General features: G+C 41.8%; 1 protein-coding gene across 1 annotated transcript; it reads right to left on the reverse strand.

Moving 5' to 3' along the window:
- Positions 1-4: 4 nt before the first annotated feature.
- Positions 5-25,326, reverse strand: SLC5A8 (solute carrier family 5 member 8). Its single transcript, XM_041409824.1, has 15 exons — positions 24,982-25,326; positions 22,842-22,907; positions 18,936-18,987; positions 17,382-17,449; positions 16,361-16,515; positions 14,827-14,967; positions 10,777-10,906; positions 9,257-9,345; positions 7,816-7,928; positions 6,431-6,498; positions 6,024-6,110; positions 4,691-4,884; positions 3,408-3,511; positions 1,621-1,706; positions 5-136 (listed from the first exon to the last, which is right to left on the reverse strand). Exons 1-15 carry the CDS (start codon positions 25,312-25,314, stop codon positions 5-7), a joined length of 1,818 nt encoding a protein of 605 aa, XP_041265758.1. The 5' UTR covers positions 25,315-25,326.
- Between the last annotated feature and the right edge of the window lie 1,415 nt (positions 25,327-26,741).

Below are 26,741 nucleotides of genomic sequence, written 5' to 3' on the forward strand. Positions count from 1 at the left end.
CGTATCATATGTGAAGACCATTGACTTTGTTCTTGTCACTTGCAACATCCATTTCAATGTGGCTAAAGGCAGGGTTGTCAGTTCCTTCGTCTGCCATGGTAAATGGTTTCCAGTTCAACACTTCCACTTTCTCTGGCTAAAAAGCAAAAGACAAAAGCCATGCTGTGAAACAGAAGAAACAATCTTCCTCTCTTTGACCTTTCTTTGGCCAGCAGAGTCAGTCCTGACATACAAGGAAACATGTTGGCTGCTGACAGAGCACAAATACTTACTCATTGCAGTAGATGGTATTTTTCTAGGGGCATGGAAAGTTTTGGATTGCATAAGGTACTAATTGTGTAAAATATTCTTGTAACACAAAATGTTCTTGTCCTGCAAATTGGTTTGGGTGTGCAAAGTCCTAATTGCTGTTTTCATGTCTACTGATATGTCACCACCAGGTCTTTGAGCTATTGACTCCCAACCCTTCATCCTTGCCCCATCTGTGACAGGAAGAGCAGATTAGCATGCACCATTGCTTTGATGTCACATTTCTCTTAAATAGAATGAGATACTGAGCTCTTCATGTGCAGAAAGTTGCTTAGTTAGCCCTGATTTTTTATCTCATCAACTTTCTGCAGTATTTGTGGTACCAACCACTTGTTATTCCACTCTTAACCATGTAAGAGACAGATACTTGTTTCCAGGCATAAAACAGTATGGCTGTGGGCATAAGTTTCCATGTGGGTGGTGGATTGTTTTCTTCTTTTTCAAAAGACTTCAGGGATTAAATTCCCAGATAGTAAAAACAGATGTTGACCCATTAAAGACAGTGAATGACAGTAACCGGATAGCTGATGTCCAGTACTGACATTGGCAAATGGCATTATAATAGTATGGTAAAATATTCCTTTCTTTCACTGGTGATCTTATCCAGAAGCTGAAATACACAGGATCATTCTAGAAGTTGTAAGAATTGAGGAAAAACATTTTGCAAGCTGGACCATCTTAAAGATATGAACTACAGAACAAAGCTGAGTTTGAATGTTCAGCTGATGATATTGATTGTGATCTGTACAGATCACTTTATCAGTCTGTGATTGATAAAGTGATCTGTAGTTTATTTTTAAAAAACAATTTCCCCATATTCTCCCTCCCAGTGGATGTTTGTATCCAATAATATTTCCCCTTTTCTTTTTCTTAGGATGAGAGCTAGGAAACAGATACACTGACTATAAATGTTTTCTCCCAAACAGTAGCCAAAGTCACAAAAAATTCTGGCCTTAGAGAACACATGTTCACAAAAAAGGAAGCTTTGCTGAGTCCAAGGTGCCTTGGGGCAGCTTCCCAGAGGCCAGTTAGAGAGTATTTTAGCAGAAACCTGGAGAAAACTGTCCCTTTCCTCAGTTGCTTCTCTGTTGTTGACTGAAGCTAAACTGTGGCAAAACTGCTTCATTGCCTGTGGCAGCTGTCTTACTCCCACCTGCCTTTTGCTCTCCTACTGCCTTAAAGCAGATAGTGCTATCAGGCAGCATCAGGTGCTGTTCATCCTGACTGGAAAAATGTAAGCCAGGAAATTTGTTTGCCTTTGTCCTCACGTGGAAAGACTGATTTAAATCAGAGATGCACAATTACACTTACTTGCTCAGTTTCGGACCATGAGAAGTTGGACAGGAAATCTTCCTTGGTCAGCAGGAATTTACGATCCGTGTTCTGCTTTAGTCCTCCTACAAAATAGACAAGCTTTATTCAGCCAGCTTTACACATACAAACCATGTGTCAGACCCCAGCTATGGGCACCAGGCTAGGCAAGCAGGACAGAGTCATGCAACAAAAGCCATCAAGCAATCACAGACCTTAGGGATCATTTCTTTACAAAAATGTATACCCTACTCCTCTCAATATATAAAATGATCCCTCAAAGTCTATTTGAATTGCCTTAGCTATTTCCCAGCTTCTTAGATTCTCCTCGGATTTCCTATTTTGGAATAAAAAAAAATTTAATCTGGCAATCACCAGAAAAGAATAAATCACATCTGGGGCTACTGTGCCAGTCCAGGAGCTGTGGCACCAAGTGCTACCCTGAACCCCAAGGTGCAGTTCCCAGCTCCCTATCAGCAAGACTCCTGTCCCCAAACTCACCAGCAATTTTTATAGTGAATTATTTAAGGGCATCCCCAAGATGGGGTGATGAGGGTTAATGGAATGTCTGGGCACTTTTAAGGAATGGAAGATTAACTATTTCTTGGGTGGGAAACAAAAGAGATGTGGGTGCTGGGAATTAGCTCTGCTTGCTACCTGAGGCTTAAATGGAATCTTGTTCCATGAGAAGCAGGGTGCTATTGTGACTGAGTTAATTCTTTTGTGCTTCTGTTCTTGGGCTGAGTATTTTTCATCTGGTTTTAGTAAGTTGTCTGGTTTTCATGCTTTGTTTCATGGCAAATAACCTGACCCCTACCTGGGAGAAAGCAAAATTTGGGTTCAAGCACCACTATAGCAATGGGAAGTGCAGGTGCTTGAAAGAAAGTGTGGAGCAAACTTCTAAAAACTGAGAAGAAAAAGAAAATTAGATAACTGTAGCTTGTGCTTATTAGTTGCAAGGCATAGAGAAGTTAATGGAAGTGCGTTTGTCTACTGAGTTTGGAGTTTCATAGTCCTGGAGCTGTTGTGGATCAGTGTAAAAATGTGAAATCTAACAGCCTCAAAGGTGAGGGCTGTTATATGAATCTGGCTGGGGATACTGGGAAAAGCTGTGAGAACAGCTGCTTTTTTGCTGTTTTTGCCATGCATGAGGTGAATGACAAGTGTAGCTTGCATCTGACCTGGATGCAAAAGTAGTGAGACCATGGGCTGGAACCGAACTCCCATTCTTACCCATGGCAAGCTGCTTTTTCCCTCTGCACAAAAGTACTGGAAAACTGAGAAAGAAGCTAAAATAGCCATGCAGAGGATCTGCAGCTCTTAGGCAGTTCTTGAGGAATGTGGTGAAAAGCATGCACTCTATGGATGCAGACAACAGCCCTTGAGTGCTCTGAACTCACTCAAAATAAAACTGCTTTTTTCCTCTAGAAGCATGGGTGTATTTCCTTGCTCAGAGTTGTTGCCATGTTCAGGGACAAATCTTAAACCTCCAGCCCCTGCAGGCATCTAATAAAACAGGAAAGACAGGTGTCTTTTTTTCCCTTCTTTTTATGCACCTTAGTTTTAAAAATATGCTGAAACTTCTTTCTCCTTAGAGATTTGTAGTAACTTTTGCTGTGAGCAAAGACCAGGAGTGGGATGCAGAAGCACTGAGAGAAGGAAATTTGATTTAGAATGGTAACATCTACAGTGTTTGCAATAGGTTACTGGCACTTCCTGTGGCTCTCAGGACATCTTAGTTTGAAAGAGATCTGAGGCACATTCAATCACAGCTCTGAAAGTCGTACCTGTTAGGAGGCTGATAATTATTCCCACAACTACTGTAACAAGTGTCCCAAGTGTGCTGAAGTAGAGATAAGACAAGGAATACCAGTTATCTGCCAGGGCAGGCCTGAAATAAAACAGAAAAAGCATTAATCTCGCCTTTTCTCTTCCAAACAACTTCAAAGTGTTTGTTTCCCCACAGTGTATAAATACAGAGATCCTTTGGAACCAAGCAACCTCGTAATCTTGAGCTACCTCCATACAATTATATGTGCACTGAAAATTTGTTCCAAAATTTGCAGAACAAGTTCCTTTGTATGAGACAAGGCTAGCCAGCAGAGTGAGGCAATGCATGAGACAGAGCAGGTAAAACAGGACAGTCCTGTCTCTGCTATGAATCTAGTGCAGAGCTGAACACTCTCATTATCCGGATGAAGGGATTAGTTTCTTTAGCAAGGGTGATGTTACTTAAAGGAAGGGGCACAAAAAAACCCAAGGAAATCAACCCCATGCGGCTCTAAACAGCCAGAAACAGCAGAGCAACTGTCTTTACACCATTCTGCTCTCCCTGACTATGTGCTCTGTTGCAACAGGTGCTTCCCAGGAGCCAGGAGCAACGCTGGAGGGCTCATGCGAGAGGTGTGGTGCATGAAACCGGATGTCGGGCACCCAGTGTGCCAGGGTATCTCTTGATCATACAATGCTCTAAGGTGTAAGGAAACCCTAGAAATGTGTTTTTTCAGCTTCTTTCTGTTCCTGCTGTTCTCTATATTGCCATTCATGTTAAACTTAACTGTGATCATCCAGACTAAGGCATTTGGCAGTTGCAAAGCAGAGGAAATCCCGTATATTGTGCCCATTCTGAATGTTCTGATTAGAACTATTCTGCACAGACCAGTTGCTGTAGGTACAGCTGCTAACTGGCATTTTGCCCTTTAACTGCCAATTACTCTAATTCATGTGACAGATTGTGGAAGCTAATCCAATAACTATAAATGATATCTTTGTTTAAAACTGTGGCCCACAGTAAGGCATATCCAAGCCTTTGAACTCAAATATTGAACTCAAGCTTTGCAGATCAATAGAAATATTTACTTTGACTTCTGTTGTGGGATAACTTGGACAAACTACTTCAGTCTGAGAGGAAAAAAAAAGATCAGAGAAAACTGCTGCATCATAAACAGTGTGGTAGATAAACCAGAGAAGGATCATTATAGTAATCCAAATACTGTGCAGATGTTTGTGTTTCTTTAAAAAAAATGCATGCTTAACATCAAGTGTTACTGCACTTGATGAACTCACATACCTTTCTGCACCTGGTGTGCTGAAAACCGTTGTTAATGGAATTTCTGTTGATGTTAAATTTCCTGAGGATATATTACAGCCCGCAATTGAGAGACTGAGTGGCTTGGTTCTCTCTGGAAGTGGAGGATAAATCTGAGATCCAATTCCAACCCAAAGTGAAATAATGAAGCCACTGACAAGACCCACAAATGCCCCCTGCAAACAAAAAGCAAAACTTGCATTTAGATGAAAAGCAAAAGGTATTTGAAAGAAACAACAATTAGATTAATAAGAAATAGTCAAGATAATCTAAACAGTAGTCTCCATAGCAGAAATGAAATATACAGTTGGGAAGTGCTGGGGAGTTTACTTCATTCTCTTTTGCGGAAATACAATGTTTTCCTCACAGCTCCTAAGCACACCTCTTTTTACTTGGTCACTAGGTCTTTACAATCAAAGGATAAGCTTGGTCTTCATGGTATATGGGGAAAGCCTGCTTTATTTGAGGCCCTCCTTGAACAAATACAGAAGTAATTTTTCAATTTTCTCTTGTGACCTGTTTAAGCGAAAAAGTCTCTCCTACATCAGAGGTAGGTGGCGTTGTGGCTGAGAGCTAGTAATTTTTTTATTATTTACTTTAGTATACATACAAAATTTTCAATTGCAAAGAGGTAAAGAACAGTGATTAGTAAACCTGTAAATAGTAATAGTAAAATATCATACTAATATTAATATATTAGTATATTACTGTATCATTATAGTACTATTACTATAATAAATTAATAAACCTGTAAATAGTAACAGTACAATTACTAATACTAAATAGTAATCTGGCCAGACTAAACCATGAACCATATCAACAGAGATTGTCAAATCCTTTTTTTGTTGGAAAAGGTTTTTCATCTGGAAATGATAATTTTACAATATGGAAGCACTCTGAGAATACTCCAGTTTGGCCTGCAAGTGCCTAGACCCCATTTTCCTGGCCTGACCCCCTTTTGCTGAGACAGGCCAGCATTCTCTGAGCCTACTGGTTGTTCAGCTATATCTCAAGATGCATTGTTCCTGCCTCTAAAACTGGTTTTAAGAAATCCTTGTCAGAGCTTATTTTTATTCAGATTATTTTCCCCCATACAGATGTGTAAATCTCTTAATGGAATGGAAATTCAAGTTCCTGTACAGGTCTTTTTGTCATTTCCTTGGGATAAGGAAGAAAGGGAGCAATGGGAGATGTCCTCATGGAATATACCAAAGACATTTCCCTTGCTGCCCAACATCAAATTGGAAGAGGGGGAAGGAGAAGCCCAAAATTATCAATAATTTTTGGATGAACAGGTCTTTAAATTTCTACTTACAATTCCATTTGCAAATGAGCAGAGGATTCCCAAGGCAAACAGTCCTAAAAGGGGGCCACCAACCATGCCAAAAATGCTGAGCGCTGCCTGAGGAAGGAAGGAAGGAAGTCTGCTATCAGGTGCTGTGCAAGGAAGGTAAAGCTTCCAAAGTGACAAGAAGAGAAGATGTTCAGAAAGAAATTATGAGACTTTAATTTCAAGTGGTGTGTACTCAGTTGCCAGGATTTGACATATGGATGCTTGAAACACAGGCTGAGCCATGGATGCTTAAAGACACAAGCCATGGGTGGTTTCAGTACCCAAGAAAGAATAAAAACTAATCTCATTATGATGTTCATCAATTATTTTCTTACATAATTTATTCTGGGTCATTCAACATGGGCATGAAAAAGCTGTCTGGCACCTACCTGTAACAAGCCTCCCAGAAGAGATGCCACTGCAGCCATAGCAATGCAGACTCCACCATAAAACAGGCCTGTGTGCAAAAGGCAGAACAATGTATAAATCTGCCAAAGTTTGAAAATCGCTAATGGAAAAGTTTCTGTCTAACCCAGCACAGCTCTAACATCTCCCAAATAAAAATGCTAACATCTGGAGTTTTTCTAAGAGAGCCTGAATTGGCCAAAAGGTCAGGTTTCTGTTTACATTAAGAAGAGATCATGCAAACTTGACAAAATCCTCTTTCTGTGAATTACTAAAGATTCGTTAATAAATGTCAGCCATATGGATTAGTCATAGTGGCAATAACCCACTTATTGTTCACATTTCTCAGCTAATCTCCTGTGTCATTGTCCTTATTTTGAGGAAATGATTTTCACTTCTCAGCCTGAAGTCTAGGAAGCAAAAGAGTAAATGCTGGCAGATCACTGGGAGCTGGCACGGTGACAGAGAACATCCCAGGTCACCAGGACACAGTGTCTCTTTCCAGGAGCTGTAACACTGACTTACTTGTTTTTCCCACCTCTGCCCCTGATGAGTTTCACTGCTCTAGCAAGAGGTTAATCTCACTATTCATGTGTCAGGCAGCTCATGATACCACAAACAACAATTTTGGCATAAGCATTGTTTGCAATGTTTAAAAAACTTCTCTCAGGTGACAATATTTAATTCTTGTTACCCTCCCACCAGTCTGCCCGGCTCCCTGGTATGGGATTCAACATGACACCACGTTGGGACAGAGGTGTTTTCATTCTTACTGCAAACACTTTCTTGGGCTACACCTGCAGCTGGTCACAGACAGTACAAGTAGCAGACATGACAATTGCACTTCACAGATTGAAACCATCTGCTCACTCTAGTTCTGATTCTCTTTGAGATACATTAAGCAGAGGAGCTAAACAGAGTGACAGTCTGAAAGTATATCAGAGAAGATGTGAAATTTCTTGTTCTCTGGAACATTTTTGGGACACAGGACTACTGCTTGCATATCAATTAAAAAAGTTGTCACAAAACAGCTTCCTTTGCTTCTCATTTTTGACAGATGTAAGAAAAATAGCAGGTGTTTAAGTCAGAGATATTTGGCTTTGTAGAATTGTGAATCAATACTGAACACAGATGCAGTGCATCTTTCCTTATTAAAGACCAAACAAGATGGTTTCCTTTTTTCCTTAAACTCACTTGTCCCCCACTTGTGTAAAACCTACACAGCTGATCTTGTCTACCCCCAAATGCTGCACCAACAGAGTCCCACTGGTGTGAATTACTTACTCCTGACATACACCACCATAAGCAAGGTCTGAATCAAACCTTCACTTTGTAAAGCTAAAGCAAAAAAGATGTTTTCCAGACATACTCATCCCCATGGAAATCCATGACAGCTTCTTTTCAGAGAGAGATTTGAAGTAGGGCTTAATGAGGTCTTCAACAGTCACAGCAGCCAGAGCATTGATGCTGGAGGACACCGTACTACAGAAGACAAGATTTATGCAATTTTTTTTAATCTTAAAAACTGAAATCATAGATAACAGAGTATAACAGAACATAATCTGGCACAGAGAAACTGCCACTGTTTAGAACAGTGCCACAAAACTAATGTAACTGCTGCATAGGTTTAAATAACTTATTATTCCAGAGAATGCAGCCAACAGCTTAGAATAATTGTTTAAAGTAATTATCCTTGGGGAAGTCAAAGCACATACTGATGAAAAGTTGGGCTGGGCCTGGAGAACTGAATAGAAATATCTGTTACTTATAGCTAGATTGTAAACTCTACTGCTATACATGATACCTTCACAAATTATCTACAGTATATATCTGGGTAGATAAAATTCCCACATCACTGTTTACTTTTAATGCACACTCAGAGGAAAATTCAGATAATCTAATTATGTTCACCTAAAAATTAGGCATCTAGTCCAGATCAAACTACTGTAGGTTCCCTGTGGGATCAGAGAAACCAGCACTCCTAGGGCACAAACCAGGTGATCCTTTGTCTGCGGGTACCTTGCTGCGGGTACCAGCTTTTCTTCAGCATGTGAAAAATTTTTGTTCTTCCCTCTATTTTGGCTCTTCCCTCTATTTATGTAACTACAAGTATTCAGAATATAAAAAACTTATTCTGGTGTCGCATTTATAAGTTTCTTCATTTCTATCTGCTTGCTATTGTTCAGAGCCTTCACTGAGAGAGACAGTGTTTCTTAAAGATACTCCTTGGGAAAGCTGAACAAAACACTCCCCAGTATGGGATAGAAGGGTATCAATCTGTCTCCTACAGATTCTACAAATATATAGTGATTGTTGTCTCATGGGATTCAGTCAAGACAATTGGAAGTGTGGGAACTCTAGAAAAGAAGTCTCTAAAGATCAGGGATAAGGAAAGGCAGATGGCTTTGAAGATATGCAGGTTTGAAATTGGAAAATTAAAGATGAGCAATAGGAAATTTCCCCAACTGTAGCTATTTGGTGTAACCACCATAATACTCAAAAATTCCCATAGCAGAGGGGCTTTAAAAGCACAGAGGAGGATTTGTTAATGTTTTACATGACATGTGGCTATGTGGCTGTTTCCTCATGTTGTTAATAGGGAATTCCAAACAGCTTTGAGTCTGTGACCCAAATATTGGAAACTGTGGATTTTTAAGCTGCATCACCAAAGAGGTCATAGTGATTTTCTTAAATACTAGAAATTAGCTAGACAAAGAAATAAGTACAAAAGTTTTAGTATAAATACAACTTTAGATCCAACAAAAAAGGAAAAAAAAAAAAAGGTAGTAGTTTCCAGATTATTAAATTACCTTAATGTCCCACTGTAGGCACTAGCCACAAAAAGTCCTGGCACTCCTGGGAAATCACGCATGATATCCAGCACTAGGTATGGCATTAGCTGAAAAATTCAGATTAAGAAGTATTACTATCTTGCCCTAATTTTTCATTTTATCACTGTATTGTTTTTTTACAGCCTTCTCACTGGCATTCTGTCCAGCAGTTCTAATTGTTAATGTCTATCTTGCTCTATTTACTGATTTTTTACAGAGAAAACCGACCCTAAAATGTCCACTAGAGCCACAGAGTCTGTTGAGACCACCCGTCTGGGGTGCCATGTCCTTAGGACTTTGTTTTCCAGTGACAATTGTAAAGAAAGCTAGGGCTGGGCAGCAGGTGGTCTGTACTGTACATCACTTCCTTGTGGGGCTGGGTGCCACAGATGCTTTTTCTGCTGTTGACTCCACAAAAAGGGGGTCATATACAGTCCAGTAAATTCAGACTGGTACCTGAGATCAATTTCCACATAGGAAACTGTGTGCCATTTTTTGCCACTTTTTGGCACTTGCAAGATTTGAATGGTGGAAAGAGAGAGGAATTTTAAGATTTTCTTCCTGTGAACCTTTTTTTTTTTTTTTTTTTTTTTCCACAGATGAGTTGATATTTTTAGCATCTTGCTTCCAGCTTCTACCAAATAAGTCTGACAGGAAAAACTTAATTTCCTTCCAGTTTCCATCTTGGCTCTTATTTTATTCTACTCTTGAAGTAGTCTTGAAGTGGTCCTGCCTCAGGTGCTCCATGGTCTGTGCTCTTCTCCTGCCTTTCCAGCTACTGTCTGATCCAGAGCCTGTGATTATCTTAGGCTTAAACATACAAATAAAACTTATTTTATTTCCTCAGGCCCTGGCTCTGGCCAGTCTATGGGCTGCCAAGAACTCCTGTTCCTCAGGTAAACCTGATGCTCAAGGTCAGTTTAGGGAGATGTCATCATCAGTGGTGAGGTGGTTTCTCTGCAGCACAGTTGGATTGCCCATCTCTCCTTCAAAGGAGGGAAGGATTCACCATCACTAGCAAAGAGCTGCCAGTTGATAGCCTTCCTCCAGGTGTGTGCTTTGGGCACAAGTATGTTTTGAATCTGAAAAGGATTTTGCCGTCGTCAGCCCAGAGGAATTTGGGTTGGATGACACATGACACAAAGCAGCGCACCGGGACCCACAGTCACTCACAAGGGCACTGCTGCTCTCTTCCCCTCACTTCTCTCCAAAGCAGTTTCATGCAATGCTGGCACTCCTGAATCCATTTTGAGTGAAAAACCCACACATTTGCAGAGGTGGGTGGACTGAGAGCTCTCCACATTGCAGCTCTCCCTGCTGCCCACCTTACCCAGTGCTGAGGGACTTGCAGCTTCAGGAACTGTAGTCTCAGCCTGACACAAGATTCTATCACATCACTATTTCTAACCCCCTGACCCTTGAGCTGCCTTTGTCTGGTTATTATGGCTGCAGAGGAAGGACACCCTTCCACCACCTTCCCCTGAGATGTGAGGCCGTACCTGGTCGAGGGCCGACACCTGGTTGGCCGTCCATGGGTCACAGTCTTTGTAGATGGAGTAGAGGGCCAGTCCAGACAGTGTGGCACAGACCAGGATTGCCCAGAGTCCCACCAGGTTGATGTAGAGGGACCTGCACCAAGACACATGGAAACACCATGTTAGAGCTCAACATCCCACAAAAGACCCTGCCAGGGCCAAGCAAGGAAGCGCTCATGCCTGCACCAAGGAGACCCCGTGGTGAGTGGCTGCATGCTGGCAAAGGAGCCACCATATGACACCCAGCATTTCACCTGGAGAGAGATCACATTTCTAAATGTACAAATGACACTTCAGGTTTTGGTGTCACAGTCTGAGCACTTGGCCCCTGACAAGGGAGATGATGGGAGCGATAGAGCAATCCCACATTTCACCATGTGTACAAGTTGCACATTGCAAGCAGCAGGCCAGAGGATGCTCTTTCCCCCATGCCACACCCCTTGACAAACCCCAAGCAGATTTGTAAGGCGGGGTGCCCCAGATCCAAGTGTAGGGTACCTTATAGTCAGTACCAGCATTCCTTTGCCTCTGGAGATGTAGTATCGTGCTTACACAATGCTGGAGTTGTCCTTGTAAAGCTAAAAATCTCCCATTTCCTCCTGAGACAGTCTCTGTGGGAAGCAGCAATGAGAAACTGGGGCCTGGGACCTGGTCTGGAGCTGCCTCTGGCTGCCACTTCCAGAGAGTAGGGATTCTCAACATGCCCAGCGCTTCCCCTTTAGTAACTAAACAACTTGGTGTCTGGTATCATCCAGAAACTCCATCACTCCATGCAAGCTTCAGCTTCAGATAATGGTGAGACCATGCGTGTTTTCATCAGGCAATAATTCTGCCTTTCCCACACAACAGGCAGCTTCTACTGGCAGTGAAAAACACATTGTTCTCCTTGCTCAGTGAGGGCTTTTGCTTTCCATCTTAGTCCCTGGTTTTCTCAAATGTTTCTAAGCTCTTGATGTCTCCTGGGTCACAAAACTCTTGGTATCTCCTGGCTCACAAAGTTCTTCTTGCCTAGAGTGGTCATTTCAAGTAAATATACCCACTGGGAGCAAGGCCTTGAAAAACAGCGTTCCTTTCCAGCAGTTGCCTCCTGGTTATCTGTGTATCACTGATAGTGATTTAACTTCCTGACAGATCACATACCCTGGACCTGTGCCAATTGGTAAGACCTCCTCTGGGAGGACATTTGGTTTCTGTGAAAATATGTCCATGCTTGCAATGCTTCAGGAGGCTTTTTAGTGCTTTTAGTTCCCAAGAAAGTAAGGGGAAAGAGGCCTTGTATTTCTGTAGAGGACCAGCAGGATGAACAAAGAAGTAAATCTAACTTTATGAGCCTTGTTAGACATTGAAATGGACATTTTCAGAAAGGTATAATGTAGATTAACTAATTGAAGTATCAGTTTTATACAATAGAAAAGTTATTGGCAAGCACAATGCAAACTCTTAGAAAAGATCTATATAAACAAATCTGATTTATGTATAGTAGAGGAAACTCTTTTGCCTTGTATTTGCAATTAGGAGGTGGTCTAAACACACAACCAACAGCACTTTAAATGTCTCTCTAAACTAATTCAGTAAAAATGAAGCAGGCCTCTTCTCATAGATGCTTACATATTGATTGGATATCTTGCCTCCACTTAGCTGCAGCCATTCCTGCACTGGCATAATCTATCTTGATATACAACACCCAGGAACTGATTTAGCACAAAATTTAACCAATGAGTAAAATCAATCCAACTCTTTTGAACAGATGTAATAGAAGAATTAGCCTAGAGCCTGTAGTAAAGATTAGAAAGTCAAGAGAAACACACAGAAGCAAAATAGTTTGTCTCGGTTTTACGCAATTCCTGTTTATTAACTGCATCAGTGGTTGACAGAGAGCTTTTTTTTCCTTCTGATTTACATCCCAGCTCATGGTACACCCTATGACTAAGCACTGGGGAATAATAATTGTAGCACTGTTGGAGGGAGGTGTTTCCACTAATTCTACGTGAGTAACATGGGGTGGAGTTTGCATGAAGTAGGCATTTTGACTGCAGAAAGCTTATTTTCAACTGTGTGTTTCAGTCTGGCCCTAAGAATTTTTAGGACTGAAACATGCCAGCTGATGACGTTGAAAGGAGAGCAAACTGTGTTAGTAGCCCATATTTTTCTGACAGTGTAGCTCTCCTGCTCTGAGTGCCTCTTATCATTCAGATACAAGCATTATGTTCAATTTCCCTAGTGGTTGTTCGAAGATGGCAGAATGTGCTCCTACCTACTGGTGTTTTGGAATGGGTGAAATCCTTTCCCAAAGCCTGAGAAAATTCCTGTTCTTGGGGATTTTCTGTTAAAGACCTTCCCAAAACCTGCAAGTTGGGATCTGTGAAGGAATTATTTTCTGAGCTCTGATGTGTTACTGCGCTGTCTCTTAAAAAGCCTTACAGTAAATGGCACGGGGGTAAAAAACCCTATTACTTTGACCTGATGACATTTTGCAGTTCTGTGTACAGATTAAATGACAATAAGAGGTACGGGCCAACAACATGACCTGCCAAATGTGTTTAATTACACTTGAACATGAACTAGATAGTCACCACAGAATAGCAGTGTTTATAGTTGTGACAAGCTGCAACTATTATGCAAAATGATTTCTCCATGCAGAGCAAATATCTTACACAAGCAAGGTACAGGCATGATGCCACAGAATCCAACCACCCATGCCAGCAGGACAGGGCTACACTGATTAAGGCTCTGCAACGATTAATGAGAGCCTAAATTCCATCCAACCCCCTACAGAACCAGACAGCTTCCAGCCCTGGCAAAAGCCTCCGCAACAGCTCAGAAAAACTACCCTGAGGCTGTCATGGTGTCAGATTCCCTCTGGTCACACTCTGCTTCTGAGACACTCTGGAGGTGTCTCTGCTCTCAAAGAGTGTAGGGAGGGCCCAAGAGAGGGGCAGAGCCCTAAGTGGAGCAGGTGCTGGGAAGAGCAGCCTGACTGGCACACAAATCTGGCACAATGTATGCATCTATTCTCCCAGACACAGTCATTCCAGGGAGCTGTGGGATGTGTCTCCTGCCTCTGCAGTGCTGAGAACCTAGAACGCAGCCAAGGGCCACAGACTGAGGAGAAGTGACCTGGTATGCTGGAGATGTGTGAGGGAATGCTGGAGATGTACCTGATAACGAGCATCTGCAGCACAAATGGCTGAAAAGCAGATTTTCTTTACTGATATAAACAAAATATTTCAGTTGCAAATGGTGCATGATTTTGTGGTATTTTGCTAACTTATGAAGTGAAGGCCTTCATAAAGCTTATTCTCTTTATGTCACTGTACCATAGAATGACCAAATGTACAGGGACTATAGTTATGAGGTATGCTTCTATATTTCTTCTATAAATTATTTTCATGAGATCACTAGTAATTCTTAAATCCTGAGCTCCATTCTAGAGTAAAGGCTCATCAGAAATGTTTACACTCAAGGAAAACGTAACCCTCTGCCAGTTTCCACAGTTAATTCCTTAAAAATATGTCATGTTTATTATGAACACAAAACACATGATTGTTCAGCAATTTTATCACTGAATAAGTAATTTCTGGATTTCCTCACACCTGTATTCCTTGTTATGGGGAAATATTTTAGTCTTTACTTATGCAAAATCCCCACACAATGGTTTAAGTTTCATAGAGCAGCAACTGAAGATACTGTCTTGATATGACTTCAGCATAAGTACTACAATATTTGGTCTTTAGGTTGCACATAAACTTCATGCAGCTATTTCTATATGAGAATACTGGTGCAGTGAAACATTCAGGCACAAAGTTCAGTGTTGCAGCAAACACATATAATTCATATACCAGTAATTACTGAGCCAAATTTCTTCTGCCTGGTCCACAAAACAGAAGACAAAAGTCATTAGCCTTTATAAATGCAATTTATACAGACAAAATACCCACTCATTCCTTAAAAAAAAATCTCTCTTATAAAGAACAGCCACTGATAAGTTCACAGAGTAACTGCAGACAGACTTACAATTTTGCGTGGAATCTACTTTTGCATGCGATGTATCTCTGGACTTGAGACTGGTTAACCCCGTATATACCAGTCCACGTGAAAGTCCCACCTATAACAATCGTCCAGAAGGTGTGCCTTTGCAAAGGATTGGGATCAAAGCTACAACGAAAGGAAAAAGAGAAAGCAAATTCAGAATACGAAAGTCTTCTTAATATGTAAAGACTGTAATGCTTAGAAGAAATAATTTCTCCATGCTTGTTCTAATACAAACTTTCTTAATTTGGCCAGATTTTGAACATTAAGTAACTCTAACTTTATGTGAAGTCACAGAAAGCAAATTTTAAAACTCAGAGCTGACATTCTGAGCCAGTGAAACACTCTGAACTGTCCAAAGGTGAAGCTGGAGAGCTTTATTTGCCTATAAACTACAGTCTTATGTAAAGTTGTTTGATGCTTGTGATGGTTGTGATGAAATGATGCTGCAGTAAAAAGTGTAATGTGCCTGCTTATCTTGAGGGACATCAGTCTAACACCAGTATAAAGGTGTGTTTACAATCCCAGACTTTGTGGACAGAGCCTCTATGAAACATTTTGCTGGTTTACCTCTAAGTAAACAGCAGATTTTAGGTGGCCATGAACAATTATTATTTTTAAATCAAACTCTAATACAGCAATAAATTTTATTTATCTTGGTGAACGCTGTACTATTATTTCACCTATTACAACCTTTATTCCTTTTCTTTTTCCATCTGTGAACTCAGTGATTGGGAGAAGAATCAATGCAATACAACCACTGCAAATGAGCCAAACAGATTGAAATAAATTACTGTTAATAAGTAGAAAATATTACCCACAGATTAATTACTTACTGAAGAATTCGGTGAAGAATTTTACAGAGTAACCTGATTAGTATTGTGAACTGACAGACAAAGGACAAATAGCAATACTTGTCATACTGAACTTTCACTAACAGGTGAAGGTTCTCAGAAGAATCTTGTATTCATCAAATGTACAATAACTTTTTTATTTGAAATGGTCTTTGATTCAACATTGTCAAACTAAATATTCTTGAATTTTTAAAGTGATATTTTTAGGCTAAGATTACTTACAATAATGGAGGGTAAAATACTATTAAAACTACTTTTATTTTTTCTTTCAGGGAAAAAAACCCTCCCTTTTTCAGATTAGGCAAAAATTATTATTTTCCCATTTGTTTTGGTCCAGTCACTGAAATGCCAAAACACTGTTTGCAAATTGTAATTATAAATACAAATGTGCTCTCCTATTTACCGTTCTCTTTCAGTGGAATCCCAAATGAATCCTTAAAATACCTACTTGACAAAGTAAAAAGGTTTTTCTCTTTCCAGGATTTTGCATGGAGTAAAACCTAAAAAATATCCCTCAAACTAGGGAAGCTTGTTTAAAAATATACAGAAACTGGGTCACAACTTCTGCCATCCTCCTCCTACAGTAGCAGTTTAATTTCACAGTTAGTCACATGAGCTCTATTTGTAGGAATAGAGAGGCACAGCCTCTGCAAGTACAAACTCACTCCCAGAAGTTTAATCTTCCTCCATGGTAGGAATCATTTACAATGCGTCCAATTCCCTCCTGAACCACCACAGCTCGTATAATCACAGACGAAAATCCAGCAACCATGATTCCAACCTGGAAAACATCTGTCCACACCACTGCCTTCAGACCACCCTGCAAGAGGAAGAGCATGTATCAGGTACAACAAGGCAGCAGCACTCCTGCTTTGCACTCACATTCAACTAACAGAAGCATTACCATCTGTATTATGGGTAATGGATTAATTTAATCTTCATCTTTAATGGAACTAATTCTGTCTAACTGATGTCTTTAGGAATTGTATTCTGTAAGATATTCAGGACATCCTGATCCCTTTTTTGAAGGGCATGGGAATTTACTTTGGCCATACACATAGTTTAATGCAGTATTTCCTTCACTACATAACCTGATTCAGAAGTTTGTATCAAAAGATAGATTTTCAGACAGTGTTCATCTTATTTTATATAAGTACCACTGACTCCAGAAGGTATACCATTCATCTGAATAAAAATAAACATTATTTAATCCACCATATGCAAATAAATTTGTCACTGAGGCTCCATTTCATCATTTCATCTAGACACTTGGTGAATTAATGCTGAATTAAAGACCAATCTGTTCATGTGGCATGCTATTTTCAGTGGCTCTATTCAATAACACACAAGACTGTTACAGTTCCGGTGTTTGACAAATTGTACAGCAAAACCCTACTATATCAAAAGAAAAACCACAGGAGAATTTTTAGAAAGGGAAATCTACCTTTTTTTGATATTCTTTCAGCAACAACGAAAGTTTGAGTGTATCATAACAAAAAAGATTTCATTTGCATACAGGCTGCCTATGCATTCAAAGAGATCCCTGGATGAATATGGTCCTGTGGCTACACCTGTAAAATGTAATTCCATGGAGTAACCTGATTATTAGACTTCTTTTTAATAAATTCCACTTTTGATGTAAGTGGTGAAAGGCATCAATTTTTCTCAACCAAAGGGCCCACATACCAGTGTGCAGTAGAATGTGCAGACCACGCCAGTCGCCACCACAGCACCCCACAAGTCAAAGCCAGTGACTGAAAGAGAGAGACGTAGCACTAGTGTGAATGAGGCACTGGGGACAAAACACTGAAGGCCAATTATTGGAAAAAGCTAGAAATAAATTAAATGCGAAAGTAAGAGTTATAAATGGCAATGAAAAGATTCGTGTGGCTAAACCATGGGATTCACCCTAACCAGTTGTAAAACTGAAACAGTTGTTACAGATTTGGAAACTGCTAAAAAGTTCAGATTTATTTCAGGATCTAGGAAGCTATTGTCTTTGCTGAGAACACTCCCATACAACACATCCAATATGGCCCAACTCAGGAAGGTTTTAAAATACATGTCCTTCCTTGCAACACCTCTGCTGTTGCTGCCAAGCTCTTAGGCAGGGATTTAAGCAAGTAAACAGTCTGGGGGTTCCCCACAGAGATAAGGTTATTCAAGCATTGTCGGAAGAAATGTGTCAAAGCCTTTCTTCTATTCTTCCTTCTCTGAATGATCCCATGTTCCTGCTATACAACACTCTGCTGTGGCTGACATACAGGTTGTCACTGTCCCAGCTTGGCATGCTCACCTGCTGCCAGGCAGGGTGTTGGGGGCTCCCTGACAGAGAGCTCAGGCTAATGAGGAACACTGAAAACTAGTGAAAAACGTAAGTTATTCTATGTAGGAGCCAGCTAAGTCATAGCTTGGTTTAGCATGTATTTGCAAGGCAAATATAAATATCAAAGACACAAAACCTGTGGGACTTATACACTGGAGGAAACCAGTAGAGAGAGTTGAGTTTTTTCTTCCTTTTTGTTCAATGAACAGGGCAAAAAAATTATTCAATGAGCAGAACAACTGTGACTTGATTTTAGCCAAAATGATTCATTTTTATTTGGATTTTGTTGTTTCTTTTTCTTGCCAAATGAACAAAATTAATGGTGTAAGATTAAAAGTTTAATTTGGCTCTGCAGAAAAGCTTTTGCCCTTTTAGAAATGAGTGTGGCTCATTTTCAAATCAAAGAGTCATTGTGAAGTAGAAAATGGAAATATTTAACTTTGTAAATATCATAATAAACATCTTAAGTTAAAAATCTCTTTGCTGTTGATTTGGTTTTCCTAGAAAAAGGACAGAGCCCATTAAACAGCTCCAGGCAGCCCAAAATAATATTTACAGAACTTTTGCTTTGCTCTCGTCTTGAAGAACAGCACTTAACCAAAGGAATTAAATTTATCTTTAGTGCCTGCATTGCCTTAAAAATTTACTTAAGCCTTCTCAACTTTTCTGAATAAGCCATTATCTACAGGTATTGCATCAGAGGTAGAGTAAATGAGAGCCAGTATTCCCATAAATCTCTTCTGTAATTCCTTACAGGCAGGGATTAAGGGACTAGGATTACATTAAAATACTTCACAGTCAAGCCCTGAGCTATATTTTTATGTGTTGCATTACCAAAAATACCCCACCATACCTATGTTACATGAAGAAGAAATAATATCAGTAGAGGAACAGTTACAGTATACTCATTTTACCTTGATTTAGTGCTAAAGCTGGAGCATAAATGACAATACCCGTGTATAAAGTCTAGAGTGGGGAAAAAAAAGAGAAATATCAAAATAAATGTAAATTCCTGGAAAGGTGATAACTTTCTGAGATTATTTCTTTTCAAATATCTATGTAGTCTATATTTCCTAAATTCATAATTGTTGACAAATAATTCCAATTAGAAGACAAATGTCTGAGGCTATTAATCTCTACAATCTCACAGCCTAGTGTCCTTAAAACAAACACCAGGACCCTTAAATATAAAATGCATCTTCATCTTCTCCTGGCTTTTATAATTAACTTATCCTATTCCTTTAAAACTGCAAAGGAAACAAGATCAAAAGGAAGTTAATGAGGTTTACACATGATTTGTCAAGGAATCTATTACTATCATTTTCTCAGTCTCGAGATCAGTATGTCTTTCAGTGAGTAAGAACACAAAATATGACATCAGTTGGTCATTACAGATAGTGTTACAGGGAATGTAACCTTCAGCCTGTAAAACAAAGCCATACATGATTATATTTTGAACCACAGTAAAGACACAGACAAATCAAGGAGCTACTCCATCTACCTTTGTGGGCACAATGGGATTCATACACTGATATCCTCAATTTCTTTGTACATGGTTTTAAATCCTGTTTGCTTCTTTATCACTGTTATTACTGCCACAAGTTCAGCTCTGACATGGGTTACAAGAATACAGCTTCCAACGTGCTGATAACTTCTGTGAAGGTCAGTGGTCTTGATTCAAAGCATCGGATCACCAATAGGTCATGAGCTGACGTGCATCAGCTGTCCATGGCTGGACTCTTCTGACTTTCTGATTTACAGGGATGGGATTTGGGCATGGAAAATAGCAGAATCAGATGTCATCCAGGATTCAGCCAGCTTCTGCCCTTCCTGCACCCCTAGGCACAGGTGGCAAACCAGAGCAGGACTGCTAACCACTGAATTACTTGCCGTGGCTTTTGAGCAGATCAAAGCCAGTCCCTGAGGTGGAGCTCTGCCACATGGCCAGTAGCTATGCTGGGACAGAGCCAAGAGATAACGGGAGTGAGCAGCTCTCTAGCTGTATGAGGAAATTAGTGTGGAGAAGCTGCTTCACCCAGCCTAACCTAATTGCCCTGAGCCCCTGCTGCACACCGGCTAGAAGCACATGCCAGAAAGGATAGGGGGGCCATTGGGGAAATAGTTATTCCTACCTGTGTGCTACACCCTGCCACTGTGTGTGCATGCTTGTTTCTCTCAGTGCCATAAGTTCTCTCTAGATTTTTATATGCAGCTTGCATGACAAGAAAGCTGCCAGTCCTGATTAGTCCCTGGTGAATATCTCCTAAAACTACCTATACCACCTCCCAGCCAGCCCCTGACACCTGTCTAGCCCAGTCGATGTTTGACTTGCTGTCCATACAGTGACTGTCAGCATGGGCTGCTGAAACACAGAATCATAGAATGGTGTGTGTGGGAATGGTCCTTTAAAGATCATCTAGTCCAATGCCCCTGCCATGGACAGGCACACCTTCCACTAGATCACACTACTCAGAGCCCCATCCAACCTGATTTTGAACACTTCCAGGGCTGGGCCATTGCACTTCTTCCCCAGACTACCTGGTCCAGTATCCCACTATCCTTTTTGCAAATAAATTCTTCCTTCTACCCACTCAAAATCTACCTTCTTTCAGTTTAAAACTATTATTCCTTGTCCTGTCACTACAGGTCCTGGTAAAAAGTCTCTCTCCACCTTTCTCATAAGCCCCCTTTGAAAGGCTGCAATAAGGTCTCCCCACAGCCTTCTCCAAGTTTAACAGTTAATCCCACCTTTTTCAGCCTTTCTTCACAGGAGAGGTGATCCACCCCCAAGACCATTTTTGTGGTCATCCTCTGGACCTTCTGCAAGAGGTCCATGTCTTTCCTGTGCTGGAGACCCCACAGGCAGATGCAGTACTTCAGGTGGGGTCACACAAGAGTGGAGTAGACAGGGAGAATCACCTCCCTCAAACTGCTGCCCATACTTCTTTTGGTGAAGGATAGAATTGACTTTCCGGACTGTGACCAGACTTTCTGACTTGGTCAAATTTTTCAGCCACCACTATCTCAAAGTCCTCCTCTTCAAGGCTGCTCCCAATCAGTACATCCTCAGGCTATATTCATATTTGTGATTGCCCCAATCCGTGAGCAGGACCTTGCACATGGGTTTGTTGAACTTTATGGGGCCACTCCTCAAGTCTGTCAAAGTCCCTCTGAATGGTCTTTCCCTTTAGCAAATCAGCTGCACCACTTAGCATGGTGTCATCCACAAACTTGCTAAGGGTGAGCTCATTCTCACTATCTATGTCCTTAATGAAGGTATTAAATAGTATTGATTCCAGTACATATAGCAGTCATTATTGGTTTCCATCAGAATATTTAGCTGTTTACTGCAATGCTTTGGATGCAATCATCAAGTTACTTTTTTTTTCTTCTAATAGTCCATCAGTCAAACTCATACCTCTTCAAGCCTTTTAACTCAAGGGATTCAGCATGAGAACTTGTGGCTTTCTCATACACAGCAAATAAGTGTCAGAAGCCTTCAATTATCAGAAATTAAAATTTATCCCAACTATGATCACATTTTTGTGTCAATTTAAATAGGACTGATACAATCTTTCTGCTTCTTCAGTAGAGTTTTTTTGATTGTATTATTATAAATCCTTTTCTTTACCTTATTTTAAGTATTAATATTCACAGAAGAGTTAAAATTGCACCATTAAAATCTTGGGAGGTTTTCTTTCCTCACTAGTATTTAATTTATTCAGGTTAAATTGTAAGTGCTTGGCAGAGAAAGCCACATATAGCTCCTTGGTTAATTTCCTTGAGCATGTATTTAAGTTGCATAGAATTATTTTTCTCATCTTTGCAGGCAAAGATTATGCTTAGCTCTTCCAACTTATGCAACTGTGATGTCTTCATACGTGCTGGTGAAACAGTGTCAGGTTTCACACATGCCAGCACTCTACTTTTTCCATGAGCTTGTGTATCTGTAAAAACCAGCTAAGCAGCACTGCTAAAATCAGTAATGAGCAGTGCATTGGGAACTATCTTACTGGTGCAAATGTGATTGCCCTGTGACTTCTGGTGTGCCTTAAAAAATGCAAAAATGGACAAAAACAAGCATGTACCTTAAAAAACTTACTGATTGAATAGTCATTCTTACTTTGAATTACCCAAAAGTCCACTTCAAAACTGTGAAAAGAACACATTTTTTTCTGGTGCATTTGGCATGTGCTCACTGACATTTAGAAGCTGTGGTCCCATACTGACCCTTTGAAAGGGCCAGACAACAAACTGTACCAACAATAATTTAAGAGATTGCTTTAGTTTAACATTCCCCAGGGTAGTAATCTTCTACTTCTCAGTTTGCAGACACCTAAGGTTTTTCCAGTGGTGGTGCAAACCCTTGTGCAGTAAGTAAATGACAGCTCCTGACAGCCTTTTTCATCACCTCTCACTGACCCTTGAGAATTAGACTCCCAGAATCCACGCAGCAGAGAACGAAAACTGTCACTGTAGATCATTGGTGCACGTTTGCATTTTGAACTCATTGCGAGGTTCTCCAGCAGGCAAGTGAATGACTGCTCTTCACACTGCTACCCTGTGTGAAGGGCTGCTCGTCTCTTGGCATGGTGCTGAACTGGGTACTCAACAGTGCCCACAGAGACCCAGGAGGCAGGTAGCCCAGCACCTGCTCCCCACCTCACTGCTGTGCAGCAGAAAGAGCTTTGTTTCTCCTGCTCCCAGCCACCCAGGCACTGTGGTAACCACATCAACTGCCCAGAAAAAACAGCCAGTTACACCCAACCAAATAATTCCGGCAGCCCGAGAACCACAGAACAGCTCTGACGTTCACTTGCCGTTTGTATTATGAAAAGGACCGTTCCACAGAGGCGTAGATATTTATTAAATCGAAGTTCTAAGTACTGCAAAAAAGAAGAAAAAACAAATGCTTATATTGAAATTTGGCATTATTGATAGGACTAGAATGAAGTGATATGCAATACAGAAAGAGCAGAGTGTAGTTTTTACATTTTCATGAATGGCCAAAACTCCTAGAGTCTCCTTGTTTGAATCTCTTTCAACCTGGTTTTCTTTACAGACTTCACCAGTGGGTAATGAAACACAAACAAGTGAAGCAGACATAAGCTAGTCACTATGCAAGGGTGTCTACAGAAAAGACTAGAACATATTATCACAGAAACACTAAATATGCTGAGTTGAAAAGAACAAAGATACACAAGAATCATCAAGTCCAACTCTTGACTCTAAACAGGGAGTTTACTAAGAGTCATTACAACTGAGAGTTGACAATGACATAGCAGCCAAGAAATAGAATCCACTAGTTTTATGAAATCAGAGAGAAAAAGAAAACATTGTGACTATTCCTGCATCTTAGTCAGTGTGGAAACTCTGGCATTATGTGTGTCCATCTGAACTGCTGCAAGAGAGGGCAAAAGATCTTCAGTTGTCAGCAGCTTCTCCCCATGTTAACCTCACCTTCTGCACTGCCCAAGGCAGCCTGATATATTCTACAGATAAGTCAAAATTTATCCTTTTGTGAAACAGGAATCCTCACTTTTCTATCAAGGCTGGAACAGCACAACCTCTAAATTAGTCTGTCATGCTGCAGAGCAGATTTCTTACCACCATCTGTCCTAAAAACACTCTCAGTGTGTGGTTGTACAAAAGAAATCTAATTTGCCTGACAAATCTGTCCAATCAGCACAGATAAACACTGAGGCTCAAAAGGGCTCACTCATGAACTGAGCATTTAAAGCGTGACCTGTGAGCATGTCCCCACAAGGAAGCAGTCTTGAACCCCTGGACAGATACAAAAGGTTGCTAAAAATCTGAACTCTGTCCAGAAATAGAAGATATATCTTTTATAGGTGGATTACTGATTCAATGCCAAGGTAATCAGTGAGTTTCCAGTCATTATCATAAGCTTTTATTTAAAAGAGCCCTATTTAAGTATCATCATGACAGTCCAAAGATTAGTAGATTAAAATACACTGGAAGACACCAGGAATTTCTGTTGGTGAACTCTTATCTAAATTCACTAGCAGAAATCTTGTTTTCAGCCTCCAGTGCTGCAATGTCTCTGTTCAGTGTAATAAAATGCTAAAGATCAAAGCAGACAGTCAAGGACTTTCACCTGCACCGATGCTCCTTTCCCAAAGTCCTCTGCAAAATGAGCAGTTTGCTCCCAAATCTGCAGGTAGGAACTAACTCCATGCAGGATAAACACGTTGCATGGACATTTTGAATCAGAAGAAAGCACTGACCAGATGCTTCCCCATCCCAAAACTGTCAGTCTCGACCTGTGATTATCCCACTACCCCAGCTGTCTCTGTGCTGATGGCTATAACTTTAACTTGTATGCTGTGCTTAAAACCAGCTCAGCCTTATTTTGGTGGAAATAAGAAAACTTTCACAGACAGAGAGCATTTGCTGACCTCCTTGTAATCATGAGAGAGAAGACATTCAGTAGTGTAAACAGCCTCAGGTGACAAGGGGTGTCTTCAAAATCTCTAGGAACAGCACAAATACCTACTCTGCCAAAGGGTGACTTTTGTGGTTGCACCTTAGCTTAGAAACCAATCTGGAGGGAGCATGATGTGATGTGATAACTCTGGTTCCTATAGTAGATGCTTTTGTGCTCTGGTTTGGGTATATTAATTACAGATGATTAATGACATGTCACCATCCAAGCTGCATTAGGATTACTCCACCTACTGAACTGAGTATCAGGCATGAGGAAATAAATCTGGTACGACACACAGCTCCTGAGCTAAGGCAGCAGGGTTGAGCATCACCTGCCTGCAGAGACAGCATAGGCAGACTTGGGGACAGAGGGTTGCAGCCTGCTCTTGGGAGTGTGAGGACATAGGACAGCCTAGAGTGCAGGGAATTTGGGGGAAGAGAAGGTGGAGGGCAGACATGTAGAAAGTAGGCATGAGAAGCCTCCCAGCTCCCTAAAGCCTTCCACTCCCTTACCTCATAGGTGCTGGTAATGCCCAGCTTGTAGAAGACGGGCAGGAAGATCTCAGCACTGCACAGCACCACCAGGCCGTAGGTGATGGCAAAGACGCAGAAGATGGCACCATAACGATAGATCTCAGCAGGGGTGCCCAGCACCGTGACGGCGGACATGAAGCTGGCGGTGAGGGAGAGTGCAACCGGGAGGGCACTCATGCTTCGGCCTGCCATAAGGAAGTCCTTCGACGTCTTCTGCCCACCTCCCACGAAGGCATAGTAGATGCCAATGATGGCTGAGATGAGCAGCATAGCCGCAAAGACCACATAGTCCCACACGGTGAAGCGCCCCATTCTACGCAAGGAACTCACCCTTGGAACCAAGGCTCTTCCCCAAAATCAGAGGTGCTGTTGCTGCCTCCGCAGGACTGGCATAAGCAGGAGGAAGCAGATGGGAACGGGCCCCCGGGGAGGTGCCTTCCGCCGGGGCTGGGGCAGGTGCGGTGCGGTGACACCAGCGGGACAGAAGCGAAAAGGTGCGCTGCGGTGTCCGCCGCCGGGACAGGTGCGGGGCGGTGCGCTGCGGTGTCCGCCGCCGGGACAGGTGCGGGGCGGTGCGGTGCGGTGTTCGCCGCCGGGACAGGTGCGCTGCGGAGCGCCCCGCGCAGGTCCCCGCCGCGTGTCCCCGGGGGCGGGAGCGGGTGCGCCGGGAGCCGCTGCGCGAGTGCCGCAGCCGGGACGGCGGGCGGGCCTTATACGGTGCCGGTGCCCGCTCCTCCCCGCGGCGCTGAGCGCCCCCGCGGAGCGAGAAGGGGCGGCGATCGCGGGCCAGGGCAGCCCGCCCCGAGCCTCCGGGCTGCGGGATGGAGCCACGGCACAGCCCCGCCTGAACGCGGTTACACCGCAAACTTGGGTTGCGGTCCAGAGCTTCTGGAGGGAAGACATTTCACACGAGAGTTCTCCAGGATGGGGAACCTACCCTCGCTCATTAGCATATTGCACCACCTGCCCAAAGGGCTGAGGTGAAAATATCGTTTGATATATACATTTCCGTGAGTTGTGCAATCTGGAAGGAAACTCACTGAATCAGATTTACCAAGACAAGTTGATGAACACTGCGGTTGTGCAACAGGGAAGCCCTACTACCTGCACTGTGCTCACAGAAGTTTTACGATTCATCTTCATGTTGAGGAGTCAAAGTGCACAGGAATATCACAAATGGAGCTTCACACACCTTACCCAGAGAGGAATACACCAAAAACACCTATGGGATTCTAAGGTCATGCATGTCAAGTGGTGGAGATGTGCCTATTTTTATAGCCAGCAGTAGACACAGGACTAACAGCAAATACCATATTTGGCCACTTTGCCACATATTACCAACCCCAGATGGGGAAAGAAGATGAAAGGATGCCAAAGCTGACTCAGATGTGCTTGACAGCAGTGCAGCCACACACAGCACACCTTGCAGCAGAGTTTAGAGGCTTTGCACAGTAGCTTTCCATCTTGAGCTGTACATTGGCAAAGTGCTATGCTGGAAGTGATTACCTAGTAAAAGTCAGAACCAGCCTGAAGATTAAAAATTACCCTGTTTTCCTTTGTGGAAGGTGGAATAATTGTCCTTCCTGCCCAGCCTCTCCTGGCTCTTACCCACAGCTGGATAAGCTGGAAGCAGTCTTTGCTGTAAGTGCTCTGAGCTGCCTGGATATGACCATTCTAAGACATGATTTTCAGCAGCCTTCTGTATCTTAGACAGAAATGACCAGACAGACACCTGACAG

This window comes from Onychostruthus taczanowskii, unplaced genomic scaffold (genome assembly GCF_017590055.1).
Source record: "Onychostruthus taczanowskii isolate IOZ18803 unplaced genomic scaffold, ASM1759005v1 scaffold31, whole genome shotgun sequence".
Taxonomy (NCBI): domain Eukaryota; kingdom Metazoa; phylum Chordata; class Aves; order Passeriformes; family Passeridae; genus Onychostruthus; species Onychostruthus taczanowskii.

What these genes read in the sequence shown, in the direction of transcription:
- SLC5A8 (XM_041409824.1), bottom strand. Translation starts at nt 25,314, where the DNA reads ATGGGGCGCTTCACCGTGTGGGACTATGTGGTCTTTGCGGCTATGCTG. An exon ending in GCACATTCTACTGCACACTG is followed by an intron (nt 16,516 to 17,381) that starts GTATGTGGGCCC and finishes TTCCTCTTGCAG; the next exon opens with GGTGGTCTGAAGGCAGTGGT. An exon ending in GCTCATTTGCAAATGGAATT is followed by an intron (nt 4,885 to 6,023) that starts GTAAGTAGAAAT and finishes TTTTGTTTGCAG; the next exon opens with GGGGCATTTGTGGGTCTTGT.